General features: G+C 41.9%; 1 protein-coding gene across 7 annotated transcripts in view; it reads left to right on the forward strand.

The window, feature by feature from the left end:
- Nucleotides 1–15,941, forward strand: part of pds5a (PDS5 cohesin associated factor A) — a 215,291-nt gene that overhangs the window by 46,712 nt on the left and 152,638 nt on the right. For all 7 annotated transcript variants that reach the window (XM_067988550.1, XM_067988542.1, XM_067988526.1 and 4 more), the window contains exons 3-4: nucleotides 3,523–3,726; nucleotides 11,606–11,692. In XM_067988550.1, coding sequence (XP_067844651.1) covers nucleotides 3,523–3,726; nucleotides 11,606–11,692 — 291 coding nt within the window. The remainder of the gene's footprint in view (nucleotides 1–3,522; nucleotides 3,727–11,605; nucleotides 11,693–15,941) is intronic.

Here is a 15,941-nt window from a genome sequence, read left to right on the forward strand (position 1 = left end):
TTTTTTTTTTATTCGTTCACGGGATGTGGGCGTCGCTGGCAAGGCCGGCATTTATTGCCCATCCCTAATTGCCCTCGAGAAGGTGGTGGTGAGCCACCTTCTTGAACCGCTGCAGTCCGTGTGGTGACGGTTCTCCCACAGTGCTGTTAGGAAGGGAGTTCCAGGATTTTGACCCAGCGACAATGAAGGAACGGCGATATATTTCCAAGTCGGGATGGTGTGTGACTTGGAGGGGAACGTGCAGGTGGTGTTGTTCCCATGCGCCTGCTGCCCTTGTCCTTCTAGGTGGTAGAGGTCGCGGGTTTGGGAGGTGCTGTCGAAGAAGCCTTGGCGAGTTGCTGCAGTGCATCCTGTGGATGGTACACACTGTAGCCACAATGCGCCGGTGGTGAAGGGAGTGAATGTTTAGGGTGGTGGATGGGGTGCCAATCAAGCGGGCTGCTTTATCTTGGATGGTGTCGAGCTTCTTGAGTGTTGTTGGAGCTGCACTCATCCAGGCAAGTGGAGAGTATTCCATCACACTCCTGACTTGTGCCTTGTAGATGGTGGAAAGGCTTTGGGGAGTCAGGAGGTGAGTCACTCGCCGCAGAATACCCAGCCTCTGACCTGCTCTCGTAGCCACAGTATTTATATGGCTGGTCCAGTTAAGTTTCTGGTCAATGGTGACCCCCAGGATGTTGATGGTGGGGGATTCGGCGATGGTAATGCCGTTGAATGTCAAGGGGAGGTGGTTAGACTCTCTCTTGTTGGAGATGGTCATTGCCTGGCACTTATCTGGCGCGAATGTTACTTGCCACTTATGAGCCCAAGCCTGGATGTTGTCCAGGTCTTGCTGCATGCAGGCTCGGACTGCTTCATTATCTGAGGGGTTGCGAATGGAACTGAACACTGTGCAGTCATCAGCGAACATCCCCATTTCTGACCTTATGATGGAGGGAATGTCATTGATGAAGCAGCTGAAGATGGTTGGGCCTAGGACACTGCCCTGAGGAACTCCTGCAGCAATGCCCTGGGGCTGAGATGATTGGCCTCCAACAACCACTACCATCTTCCCTTGTGCTAGGTATGACTCCAGCCACTGGAGAGTTTTCCCCCTGATTCCCATGGACTTCAATTTTACTAGGGCTCCTTGGTGCCACACTCGGTCAAATGCTGCCTTGATGTCAAGGGCAGTCACTCTCACCTCACCTCTGGAATTCAGCTTTTTTGTTCATGTTTGGACCAAGGCTGTAATGAGGTCTGGAGCCGAGTGGTCCTGGCGGAACCCAAACTGAGCATCGGTGAGCAGGTTATTGGTGAGTAAGTGCCGCTTGATAGCACTGTCGACGACACCTTCCATCACTTTGCTGATGATTGAGAGTAGACTGATGGGGCGGTAATTGGCCGGATTGGATTTGTCCTGCTTTTTGTGGACAGGACATACCTGGGCAATTTTCCACATTGTCGGGTGGATGCCAGTGTTGTAGCTGTACTGGAACAGCTTGGCTAGAGGCGCAGCTAGTACTGGAGCACAAGACTTCAGCACTACAGCTGGGATGTTGTCGGGGCCCATAGCCTTTGCTGTATCCAGTGCACTCAGCCGTTTCTTGATATCACGTGGAGTGAATCGAATTGGCCGAAGACTGGCTTCCGTGATGGTGGAGATATCGGGAGGAGGCTGAGATGGATCATCCACTCGGCACTTCTGGCTGAAAAAAAAACTTAATGAAATGGTGCCACTTGACTGATAAGATTGTAACACTGAGTGCAAATGTACCAGGATTCATTAGCAACCAAGATGTTCCATGACTGCATCAAGAATTTCTGTGGTGGAACAACCAATGAGGGATAAAAGTGCTTGTTTTATTAAATGGTTTAGATCTTTGGAGATATCATTGGTACTAAATTTTCTGTGTTAATGCTGAAAGCATATATTGGGAAATTCCGTACACCTAGCCCACTTTTGATCATTTAAATTAAATGTCAGAATATCACTGGATGGGGGTGTGGAATTTCCTAATTGTGTGTGTGTGTGTGTGTGTGTGTGTGTGTGTTGGGATCACTGAAGCAGAAAATCTTGCCCTGTATACATTGGTGGAATTACGTGCACTGAGTACATCAGTTAATTCATCCCCCATTAGTTTGTTAAGGTGGAAAAGGGTCAAGCCTTTTTTAGGTGCTGCATGAGCTTGGCACTCTGATGTAGACAAACCGGAATGTTAATGGTTCTTTTCCTTTACAGAAAGAGTTTTTATATGATAGTTATGTTTTGCAGACTTCCCATGTCTCATTTAGAGTGAAGCACAGTTTAAATATAGGAGCTAATTTTGATGTTATTTTGAAAGATGCCTGTAGTTACATATGTTTAAATAGTTTACAACAAAGTTGGGATCCAGTTCCTTTTGCAAGTTAAGTACATAAGGTTGAAGAATCCAATAGCAATATCTATGCTATTACAACAACTAGACCTGGTCAAAAGGAGACCAAGGATGGATCCTTGGGGACTCCTGACTTAACGTGCGAGGCCGGGAAGGGAAGCCATTGCTGGAGATGCTCTGGCTGTGCTTGGGTAGGTAGCAGTGGAACCAAGCGAGAGTCGTCCTATCGAACTGGACAAAGGAGGAGAGGTATTAGAGGAGGATAGTTTGTTCAATCATGTCAAAGGCTGCAGAGAGGACAATGGAGGAATAGTGCAGTACAGTTTAGTGAATGTTGTTACTGTCTTTGGTTAGGGCAGTTTTGATGCTGTGGGATAAGTAGAAACCTGATTGTGGAGATTGAAACAGGGAATTGTCGGAGAGATGGGCATAGATTTGACATGTTTATATTTTATAAAAAATAACATTTTCTCAGTTCCCAGTCATAGGGGTCCTGATAGGTGCCAATTTTGCCAATGTAAAAATGTACATGTACAATTTAAGCAAAAAAAATTAGCAAAACAAATGAAACAAGATTTGGTGAACTATAATATTTGTTTCTCATTGTTCTCTATGATCAAGCTCACCTCCCTGTGGGACCTGAATTTAGAAGGAATTTTTGAGTTGTGTTGCTGCATTTGTAATGTAGGCTATCAATAGATAATTGAAAGAAGCAATTGAACATGGTTTTCCTTGAAGGGGTAGGAGAAGGAAAGAATAGATCTTAGTTGGTTGGTACAGGGGGAAACTTGACAACTACCAGTTAGAACGGATGAAATGGCCTGGGGTTCCATGTAGAACATGATACAGATAAGGCACATGTAGTTAAGGATGTGTATTTAAAGTACAGGTGTCTTAAATCTCCAAGTGAGATTTGGATCTTTACTCGTGGAATGTCTAATAGATTTGCTGCATGAGAATGATTTCTCTGAGTAATCTAATTTTGTTTTCTCTTTGTGTGCATTCCTATATAAAGATTTAAAATTATATACTGACGGTTAAAATTTGTATATTTAGGTTTTTAACAGCCAGTTTTCCTTTTCTTTCTTCCATCCCTTGTGCAGAAAATAGCTTGTACTTAATTTGGAAATGTGAGCTTGACAATGTGTTCGATGTAACTGTACAGATGGTGGTTAAAACATTCATGGATATGGACCAGGACTCTGAAGATGAAAAACAACAATACCTTCCATTAGCCTTGCACTTGGCTTCAGAATTCTTCCTCAGGAATCCCAACAAAGATGTACGTCTGCTTGTGGCATGCTGCTTGGCTGATATCTTCAGAATCTATGCTCCAGAAGCTCCATACACATCTCATGACAAACTTAAGGTAAATAATGATTGTGACTATGAAGATGTTTTCAGTTTTAACAAAGTGTATATAGAATGTTCAATCATGAAATTTATTATTCATTTCAACAAGCAGATTTCTGCTTTCCGTATCACAAAAGTGGCACATATTTACATTTTCTATTAGGATGCAGTTCTTTCTTTTGTTATCCTGCTTAGAGCTGAATGCCTCTTAGGCAGCATTACTTCAGTTGGTGGAGGATGGGAATTAAAGTAAACAGAAGGCAGGACCTGATCACTCATGAGTAAGGTTCTTTTTCAGTTCTTACTGTTTATTTTCCAATTGCAAGATTTAAAAGTTATTCCTAGTTAATTTTTACTGATTTTATAGATATAAATTTGACAGTTTTGCCAGCTTGTACGATTTTCTCATCTCACTAGTTTTGAGTTTTGCAATGGTTTTGTTCTTTGTGCCAATTTTAGCAGCACAAGGACACCCCATTTTGTATTTTTTAAAAACATTTTGAAGAAGATTGATGAAGTTAATCCAGACACAAACCTGGGTGGTACAGTGGGTTAGATGCTAACTTTTCACCTCTAGAATGTGGATTTAGTTCTAACTTGGACTTAGGGGATGGAAGTGTCTCTTGGCAGCCCCAGTCCAGTTCGTTGTGATGTTGGGGCTGCAGCCCAAAACTGCCTTTTAATTTGGCATAAATTGGAGTCTCGCTCAGAGACCACAGTGTGGCTGATGTGGGTGCTTTACTTGCATCTTGTGCTGTACTACTTGATGCTGATTCTGACCCCTTGAATCACACAAATAATTATAATAAAGAAAAAATATTGATCCAGGAAAATTGTTTTCTATGATGACTGGTTCAGATAGTACAAGGGACACTAGTTAATAATTAAGAAGTGTGGAGTAGGAAGGGAAATCAAGATGAAACTTTTTTACTTTAAGAGCAATAGACTTATAGAATAAGTTATAATGGAGGGTATAAAAAGTTTAAGAGGCAATTAGATGAATTTCTGGAAAGAGAAGGGATCAACGGATACGATGTAAAGACTAGTTGGTGAACATGATGTATCAGAAAGGGATGAGCTTGTTGGGCTTTTCTTTTCTGTTTTCATCCTCCACAGACTATCAAACTATAGCATAGCTTGATACAGGATCTGGGGGAACCACTTTAAAGATATTGTCATGACTTTACTGCAGGTGGTGCCATATGTCTTCTATTACTTCTGCATTGTATAAAGCCCATGGCGTTGCATCATTCTGTCAGTTTTTCCCAATTGTCTTTGTAGCTTAAGTTAGAACTCATATCTCTAAAGTTTGGGCTAAAGTCTTCAACCGTTTGATGGGACTGGGCTAGATTATCTGTATCCCTCTATTCCTTGCTTCCTCGTGTATGCATCAGGCCTCCCCTTAAATGCATAAATGTTATATGCTTCATCCAGTTCATGCGGCAGCGAGTTCCACGTTCCCATTACTCTGTTAAAGATTCCTCTTAAGTTCTTTATTTGATGTCATTGTGGTTATCTTATACTTATGCCCCCTTGTTCTTGACTCACTGATAAGTGAAAACAGTTTCTCCACACCCACCATGTTGAACCCTTTCATAATTTTAAAGATCTCTCTTAGGTATCCTCTTAGTCTTCTCTTTTCTAGAGAAAAGAGCTCTAGACTGCTCACTCTTTTTTGATAGTTGCATCCTCAATTCGGGTAAAATTCATTGTAAATCTTTCCTGCACGTTCTCCAGTGCTTCAATGTAACGTTTTGCAGTATGGAGACTAAAACTGCGCACAGTACTCCAAGTGTGGTCGAACATAATCTAGATCTGTCTTTTTATGCATTCTTGGAATGTGGGCATTGCTGACCAGGCCGGTATTAGGTTTTTACAACAATCTGACAATCACTAGCTTTTTATTTGCAGATTTTTTAATAACTAAATTCAAATTCTCAAACTGATGTGGGATTTGAACTTAAATTCTCTGCATTATTAATCCAGGTTTCTGGATTAGTAGTCCAGTAACATAACCACTACACTACCATACCCACATAAGTAAGGAGTCGCACAACACCAGGTTATAGTCCAACAGCTTTATTTGAAATCACAAGCTTTCGGAGCTTTGCTCCTTCGTCAGGTGAAGTGAGGAGGAGTTGCATAAAGGCACAGCATATATAGTCAGAGAACAATGCCTGGTGATTACAGATAATCTTTCTAACTGCCCTTTATCACATCTTGGCAGAGAGATAATCACAGCAATCAAAGGAGTGTTCAAACATGTTAGTCAGGGAAACATTACATGGTACATCGGCGAGACCATGCAGACACTGCGACAACGGATGAACGGACACCGCACAACAATCGCCAGACAGGAGCGTTCTCTCCCAGTTGGGGAACACTTCAGCAGTCACGGACATTCAGCCTCCGATCTTCGGGTAAGCGTTCTCCAAGGCGGCCTTCGAGACACACGACAATGCAAAATCGTCAGGCAGAAATTGATAGCCAAGTTCCGCACCCATGAGGACGGCCTCAACCGGGATCTTGGGTTCATGTCACGCTACGTGTAACCCCACCTGACGTAGAGTCATCCAGACTCAAGTCGTAGTTGGCTTGTTCTCCATACACAGATGCGGCCGGACCTGCTGCGATTTCCAGCAAAAAAAAGTTATCTGTTTTTAATACAAACCCCAGTATCTGCTACATTTGACCCCTGGTGACCCCACCTCAGTATTCTTGGATGTAATGTTTCCCTGACTAACCTGTTTGAACACTCCCTTGATTGCTGTGATGATCTCTCTGCCGAGGTGTGATAAAGGGCAGTTAGAAAGATTATCTGTAATCACCAGGCATTGTTCTCTGACTATATATGCTGTGCCTTTATGCAACTCTTCACTTCACCTGACGAAGGAGCAAAGCTCCGAAAGCTTGTGATTTCAAATAACGCTGTTGGACTATAACCTGGTGTTGTGCGACTCCTTACATTTGTCCACCCCAGTCCATCACCGGCATCTCCACATCACATAAGTAAGGACAGCCCGATGGGTGAGTAGGACTTGGTGTGGGATAGGATATGGTCAGCAGAGTATTTGATGAGCTCGTTTGTAGAGGGTGGAACGATTACTTCAATGGAAAGGAAAATTGGTTGGGGTGTATAACGGGCGGCCAATTTGCGACCACCCGTTTTACGCCCCCCCCCCCTACTGAAATTGAAAGCTGCTCCTCTATATTGGGCAAGCAATCTGACAATTCAGAGGCAGTGCAGAACTGAGAGAATGCAGCATTGTCAAAGGTTCTGTCTTTCGAATGAGACGTTTAGCTGCCTGCTGAAATGGATGTAAAATATCCTATGACACTATTGGAAGAGCAGGGAGTTCTCCCATTGTCTAGGCCAACATTTATTTCTCAGCCAACACCCCTAAAAACACATTCGTTCATTTGGTGTTTGTGGGACTTGTTTGAGTGCAAATTGGTTGTCACATTTGTCTGAATAACAGTGGTGACTGCACTTGGAAAGGGATCTATTGGTTTAAAGCTCCATGGGACATGAATGGATGCGAAAGGTGCTTTATGAATACAAATTCTTCGTTTTGAGAACAGTAAAATGAGTATACAGATGTTTTTCATGTGTTTGCAACATTCAGTTTTCACCTGGAAATGTAATAATTTTCTGTGTTTCGGATGAATTTACTTTGAGGAAACAAAAGTATGAAAAATAACCCCCAAAAACTGAAAATCTCAAATCTTACTGATAAGTCACAGCTGTTAGTGAGTTATGATTAGAACCATGAGCTGAGTATAGTTTGTATCCCAAGGATTTTCACGTTTTCTGTTTATTCCACTGAAAAGTTAGATGTAAATGCTCTCCTGGCTGGCCTCCCATCTTCCAAATGCAAGTTGTTGTAAATATTGGTGTATATGATCAAAATCAGATGTAAATATATGGATAGCTATATGTATTGCAAGTGCTGGTTCTGCTGATTCTATCATCGGCACCAGAATATCTGTGATGCATTTTTTTCTTCAACAATGATTGAATCCTTTGCCACCCTGTTTTCTGTACCTCTGCTTTTACACCTCCCCCTTTTCTCACTGTAAGAATTGTCCTCACGAACCTCCGGATTTGCTGTATCATCTTCCACTATCTACAGGATGGTCCTTCCAACAGCCACGTGCTTACCAGAGGGATCACTCCCTCCTGGATACCCTTGTTAATTCTTACACCACCCACTTTCCAGTCTCCCGATCGCTAGCATTTTCCTATGCAACTATGCCAGGCGCATCGCTTTCTCTCTTAAGTTGTTCCCACACCATTATCCAGAGAACCAAACATTCCTTGAGTGACAATTTACTACATCCGGTATGGTATACTTTATTCGTTGCTCATGATGCGACGCCCTCTACGTACTCCAAACGTAGATTAGGTAACTGCTTGGCTGAACATGTCTGCTCTGTCTAGAAGTGTGATCCTGGCCTCTGTATCGTTTGCCACTTCAAATTCTCCCCACGCCCCCTCCCACTCCATTCTTATTCTAATCTCTTTCTTTGGCCTTCTACTCTGTTCCAACCAACCTCAACAACAGTCGGGATAGTATCTAATGATCCTGGGCATTACTCTATATTTACAGCAAGATACGCTGGTGATGTGGTGTAGTAGGTCTGTCACTATCTGGGGGGGTGGCGGCGAGGTGAAGGGTTGACGTTTTGGGTATAGAGTGTTTGTCAGAATTCAGTTCTGACCGTTGGAGTGCTGACCGTTACTTAATTTCTATTTAGGATAGACGAGTCTGTGTGTGTTCAGCATTATCTGTTTTCATTTTGACCTGCACCTGGAGGGATTTTTTTTTCCTATTCACATTTTCTTGCCTTTTTCCTTGTGAGCCATTGTCATGCCTTTTTACTGTCTTGGCTATTTCCACTTCTTTTGCTCTTCTATGTCTTCCCATTGCCTCATTGAAATGATTTTTTTAATATTATGTAAAAGTGTTCTGCTTTTCTATTAAGTAGTTTGCAGGTCGTTCAATCTATGAATTCCTCCTCCTGCCGCTAGAGTATCTTGTTTATTTTTTTGAGTTCTAGTGAAGATCTCTACCCAACGCATTAACTTGTCTTTGTATGAATATTGACTGAGCTGCTGTATATTCCCAGTGTTTGCAGTTTTCTCTCTTTATTTTTAACACTTTTTAAGATGTCTACTTTCAGTTTCTTTATGCCAATTACCATTTTTAGCTGAAGGTGTGGGTAGGAGAATTAGAATCATAGAATCTTACAGCACAGAAGGGAGGCCATTTGGCCTGTTGTGCCTTTGCCGGCTCTTTGAAAGAGCTGTCCAATTTAGTCCCACACCCCAGCTTTTTCCCTGTAACCATGCAAATTAGTCTTCTTCAAGTACATACCCAATTGCCTTTTGAAAGTTCCTATGGAATCTGCTTCCACCACCCTTTCAGGTCCCCATCTTAACAACCCGCTGTGAAAAAAATTTCCCTCGCTTCCCCTCTAGTTCTTCAACCAATTATTTTAAATCTATGACCTCTTGCCAGAGGAAACAGTTCCTCCCTATTTGCCCTACCAAAACCCCTCATTATTTTGAATACCTCTATCAGGTCTCCACTTAACCACCTCTGCTTTAAGGAGAACAATTCCAACTTCTCCAATCTCTCCACATAGCTGAAGTCCCTCATCCCCGGTGGTATCCTGGTAAACCTCCTCTGTACCCTCTCCAAGGCCTTGACATCCTTCCTAAAGTGTCATGACCAGAATTGTACATAATACTCCTACTGAGGCCCAACCAGTGATTTGTTAAGGTTTAGCATTACTACTTTGTTTTTGTATTCAGTGCCCCATTTACAAAGCCATATATCCCATATGCTTTCTTAACTGCCTTATCAACTTGCCCTGCCAGCTTCAATGATTTGTGAACATGCACCCACAGGTCCCCCTGAGCTTGCACCTCCCTCAAAATAGTACCATTTAGATTATACTGCCTCTCCATGTTGTTCCTCCCAAAATGCAGCACTTCACACTTAATCCGCATTAAATTGCATCTACCAAGTGTCTGCCCATTTCACCAGTCTGTCTATATCCTCCTGAAGTCTGCTACTATCCTCCTCACTATTTACTACGTTGCCAAGTTTTGTATCCTCCATAAACTTAGAAATTGTACTCACTATACCCAAGTCCAGGTCATTTATATATAACAAGAAAAGCAGTGGTCCTAATACCAATCCCTGGGGGACCCCACTGCATCCTTTTATCCAATCATATAAACATCCGTTCACCACTATATGCCTTCTGTCCTGCAGTCAGTTACGTATCCAAGTTACCACCATCCCGTTAATGTCATGCTTCTATTTTCCAAGTAAGTCTGTTATGTGGTACTTTATCGAATGCCTTTTGAAAGTTCATATATACATCTACTGCACTACCTTCATCAACCCTCTCTGATACTTCATCAAAGAACTCAATCAGGTTAGTCAGACATGATTTGCCTTTAACACATCCATGCTGGCTGTCCCTTATTAACCCATGCTTCTCCAAGTGAGAATTAATTTTGTCCTTGATAGTGGCCTCTAGTAGTTTTCCCACCGCTGACATTAGACTGATTGGCCCGTAGTTACCAGGTTTATCCCTCGCCCCCTTTTTGAAAAGGGGTGTAACGTTTGCAATCCTCCAGTTCTCCAGCACCACTCCCATATCCAAGGAGGATTGAAAGATTGTGGATAGAGCTTCTGCTATCTCCACCCTTGCTTCCCTCAGCAAGCTGGGCTGTATCCCATCTGGATAGGGTGACTTGTTAGCTTCGAATGATGCCAACCTATTTAACACCTCCTTTCTATCTATTTTTATCCTATCCATTATCTCTACTCCCCCCTCTTCCCCCCCCCCCCCCCCTACCCCTCCACCCACTGCGACATTAACTTCATCTTCCTCTTTTGTGAAGACAGATGCTAAGTACTCATTCAGTACCTCGGTCATGCCCCCTACTTCCACAAGAAGATTTCCTTCTTTGTCACTAATTGGCCCCACCATTCCTTTAACTTTTTTAATTTTTATATGTTTGTAAAAGTTTTTTTGGTTCCCTTTTATGTTACCCGCTAATCTTTTCTCATATTCTCTCTTTGCCCTTCTTATTTCCTTTTTCAATTTCCCTCTCCCACTTTCTGTATTCTGCCTGGTTGTCTACTGTATTCTGTACCTGACATTTGTTAGAAACTTCCTTTTTCTGTTTTATTTTAACCTCTCTTTCCTTTGCCATCATGTCAGTACAGCCAGCAGGGAATCTGTGACGGAAATTTAGGGTGGCGTATCTCATTTCCATATGGTAAAGTGACTTGTCTGTTTTTCACTTTTCCCGATTACATGGCTGATATCAGAAAATGTGGCCATGAAGCTATGTCACACCACTCTGTAGATATTAATGCTTCACTCTGCTGCACTGAAATTATAACTTTAAAGTGCAAGATATAATTTTTGGTTAGTTTATTGTTTAGATTTTTTTTATTCCTGGGGCTACACATTTGCATTATTTTTGGATTTTTTTTACCCCATAATAAAGTGGAACCATCTTGGTACAGTTGTAACACGAAACTGCACTGCCCCAACAAATTTTTAAAAGTCCCTGGAAGAGGCAAAAGTCTTGCCATTAGTGCCTTTCATTTGCACTGGTCATTTTTAATTGCATGCTGTGGCATTGCAGCATTTATTGCAAAAGTCTGCAATTTACAGCTCACTAATTTGGTATTTCAGTCTTGGTTCTAGAGGTCTATATTTTATGCAGATGCACAAATTTTATACAGCGCTGCAAATTGGAATATAACATTCACTTTTATCTTTCAGGAAGTATTTTAAACTGCTTTGCAAATGTTTGTTGAATTACGCTTTGTATTTATTTTTTTAATGTGTGTAATTCACAGGACATTTTCATGTTCATTACACGACAGCTGAAGGGATTGGAAGATACCAAAAGTCCACAGTTTAACAGATATTTTTATTTATTAGAGGTAAGCCATTACAACCTGTGTTAATACAACAGAAATCAAGCCTGTATATCTCACTTAAAAACGATTCACTGTTCCCACAATATGAAGAATTTTATTGTGAACAAAAATTCAAAAAATTTAACAACTAGTCTCTGTTGCTGGGTTGAAAGCTAGCTTTAACTGAAATCGATGAAAATTCAAAAGGCTCCATGTTGTGTGCAGCGGTAACTAGTGGAGTTTACACGGTGTTTTCTGGGACCCCTTCACAGCACTGAAGAAGCTCAAGTCCATAGTCTGGAAAGAAAGTGATTGAGAGAGCACCTCATTGAAGTATACAAAATATAAGGAAAATCCAAAGTAAGCCAGGGAAGTATGACCACAGGACACAAATATACATAAGTGAAAGATATACTTGTTCTGAGAGCAATATAAATGTTTGGAATAATCTGCCGGGCTGTTGTGGGAGAAAAAACATTAGGACATTTACAATGCAATTGGTTGCTAAGATGGGGGTGTTGGGGATCTTGAGCTATAAGTTTTGTTGAACCAAAATGCCTCTTGTCATGTTTTGTGGTAAAGGTTTGTCATAGATAAATTACTCTTGCTGAAAACAGATGATTGAACAGTTTGTGCATTTGATTCTTGAATATTACAAGCGGTTCATGTAGACTAACAAAATTTCTAAACTAAAATTGAGTTGCACTATTACTATGTATCAGATAAAAGCAAAATATTGCCAATGCTGGAAATTTGAAATAAAAACAGAAAATGCTGAAAACAGTGAGCTGGTCACTCAGCATTTAAGGAGAGAGAAACAGAGTTAATGTTTCAGGTCGATGACCTTTCATCAGAACGTAGGATTTAACTTAGTGCAGCATAGTGTATATAGAATAATATACGAATGGTTTTACAGAAGTATTTGCAAGGTGGTTTGAGACCGTATTTCACTCAAACAAGCCCAAATCCAGAAATAAAGGCTCATGAAGTAATAAGTTATTCTCTTCCTGACCACTTGCAAATAATAGTTACTCTTTTTACTCCTCAATAAAGACTGCCAAAACAGACATTTCTATTTATGTCAATTATACAGTAAATTACTTATTCTTAAAATTGGTTGAATTTTCTTTATAGATGCACATGCTGCTCAATGCAGAAATTTAAGTGACGTACTGCAGTAAACTAGGACTCCACTAAACCGAGGTTTTTTTTTAAAAATGCTTTACTCCAACAGCATTCATGTCATTGATGAAACCTTCACTGCACTTTGTAATGAGCAGTGGTTGAACAAACAACAACCTAAACTTAAATTTATACAGCACCTTTCACATAGAAAACATCCCAAGGTGCTTCACAGAGGCAAAAGGAAAAAAATGGGTGCCTTAGGAATGGTGACAAAAATCTTGGTCAAAGAGGTGGGTTTTAAGGAGGGATTTAAAGGAGAAGGAACTGAAGATACAAAGTGGTTTAGCAAGGGAATTTAAGAGTGGGGCCATGGCAGCTGAAGACATGGGCGCTAATGGGGCGACAGGAGGTTGTGCATAAGATCTGAGTCAGGAATGAAGACTACCTGGGGAGGGGATTGTAAGACTGGAGAAGGTTGGGGAGGGTTGAAATCTTAGACGAATTTAAACACTGGTTGAGAATTTTAAATTTGGGACATTGAGGGACAGAGGTGATTGGCAAACAGGACGTGGCGAGGGATAGGGCACGGGCTACAGAATTTTGGTGGAGTTGGTTTACCGAGGGTGGAAGATGAGAGGCTGGCCAGGAGAGCATTGCAGTAGTCAAGCCTGGAGGTGAAAACAGCATGGATGATAGTTTCAGCAGCAGATGGGCTGAGGTGGGGGTGGAGACATTCGATGTTGTGGAAGTAGGTGGTCTATGTGATGGAAAGGATCTGGGATCGGAAGCTCAGCTTGAGGTCAAGTCGGATGCAGAGTTTGCGAACAGTCTGCTTTAGCCTCACAACGGCCAGGGAGGAAGCTGGCATCAGTGACGAGGGTCCAGTTTTTGGCAAGGACCAAAACTATTGTCTTCGGTCTTCCCAGTGTTGAACTAGAGGAAATTACAACTCATCCAAGACTGAGATGGGCAGAAACCTCATTGGAGGGCTTTAAACAGAGTTACAGGCGAGATTGGCACTGATCTGGAAAGTGACAACACACTCTTAAGACTTTGGAGAAGAAAGGTGTGGGGGGAGTTGAGATGATGTCATAGTTTGGGAAGATGGAGGAGTTGTGGGTGGACTTCTTGATGGGGAGTGATGATGATGGTTTTGAAAGGGAGGGGCACAGTTCCTTGAGAGGGAACTGGAGAGCCAGGAACGGATGTTGGATGGTCAGGAGTTTAGTAGAGTAGAGTCATGGGAGCAAGAGGTGGGTCTCATTTTGAGATGAGGAAAAGTATTAATATGCTTGCATGTTTTGTTTCACCAGGGATTGCTATTTGTGGATGCCTGACTGCTGTGGGTAGGCAGTTCTGTTACAGCATTGGACTCAGAGTGGTATACCCATAAAACCATTGAAGTTTATAGTGTATAGCAGGCCATTCCGCCAATGTGTCTGTATTGGCTTTTTGTTTGAGCAATCCAAAACTAATCGCACTGCCCCACTTTCTCCCATAGCCTGTATTTTATCTGATATAAATGCTTATCTTGTACTTTCAAAGCAAAATTGTTGTAAACAGTGTATTGTTGCAAGGCTGCACTTATCACTCACTCTCAAACTGACCAGCCTGTAGTGTTCATTTGATTCAACCTTTTGCCAATGATATGAAACCAGAAATATTTTTAACAAGCAAATAGGGTGGGGAGAATGAGTGTACCATTCTTAGCCTACAGTTAGATACTGCAACTCTGAGATGGCACAGTTTTGGGAGCATTGTTGAAATTGGCTCCAAAAGCTGATTTATCAGCCAATCAGGAGAGAACAAACAAGTTCAGAACCATTCTGAAGAAGGGGTTGCATCTGAAATGTTAACACGTCCCTCCCCAGTCCATCACAGCAGAATACGCGGAGGTTCCCTGTTGCACTTTATTTTTTAAAAATAACTCCCATATTGGTTCCACGGCTACCTAAAGTACTTCAACATATCTCTGGAGACGAATGATTTCTGTTGGCCGTAATGTGGGTGACGCTAATGTTAAGAGATGGGTCTTACAGACCTCTTTCATTTCTAACTGCGAAAGTTCTTGCTCAAATTTTGGTGGTGCATCTTAACAAACAAACTACTAAACTTACTTGGGTGAGACTGGGGTTGTCTGTGGAAGGCACAATGTGTTTATAGTGCTTTCAGTCTGCTGCACATTGCTTGTACAGTTCATTTGGCTGAGCTGTCTACCTGATATTCTTTCAAATGTGAAGAAAGAAAGAGCTTGCATTTGCATTGTACCTTTCTTGACCTCGGGACATCCCAAAGTGCTTCACAACTAATGAAGTATTCTTGAAGTGTTACAGCTGTTGTAATATAGAGAGATTTTCAGCTATGATGTGCCAACCTTTTTTAGTTTGTCCTGGGAGCATGGTATGTTTATTTGTATCTCCTTTGCCCAAACCAGTCTACACTCAAGATCATTCAAGGCAACACAGATATTCGCCGGATCTGTGTGACTCTTCAGCACCACAAAATCTTGCCACGTGCGGATGATATCTTAATATCTCACTCTGGTCATCCTTCTTGCTGCAATAGCCTATGTATTAAGGCTATTTTTTACTCTATTGTGGGTTATGACTTTAGGCTCTGCTTGCCTTTGAGAATCAAGTAGATAACATAAGAAATAGGAGCAGGAGTAGGCCACGTGGCCCGTCGAGCTTGCTCCGCCATTCAATCAGATCATGGCTGATCTTCGACCTCAACTCCACTTTCCTGCCCGATACCCATATTCCTTGATTCCTCTAGAGTCCAGCAATCTGTCTATCTCAGCCTTGAATATATTCAACGACACAGCATCCACAACCCTCTGGGGTAGAGAATTCCAAAAATTCACAGCCCTCGAGTGAAGAAATTCCTCCTCATCTCAGTCTTAAATGGTCAGCCCCATATCCTGCGACACTGCCCCCTAGTTCTAGACTCTCCAGCCATGGGAAACAACCTCTCAGCATCTACCCTGTCAAGCCCCCTCATAATCTTATATGTTTCAATTACATCACCTCCCATTCTTCTAAACTCTAGAGAGTATACGCCCATTCCACTCAACCTCGCCTCATAGGACAACCCTCTTATCCTAGGAATTAATCTAGTGAACTTTCGCTGCACCGCCTCTAAGGCAAGT

This window comes from Heptranchias perlo, chromosome 1 (genome assembly GCF_035084215.1).
Source record: "Heptranchias perlo isolate sHepPer1 chromosome 1, sHepPer1.hap1, whole genome shotgun sequence".
Taxonomy (NCBI): domain Eukaryota; kingdom Metazoa; phylum Chordata; class Chondrichthyes; order Hexanchiformes; family Hexanchidae; genus Heptranchias; species Heptranchias perlo.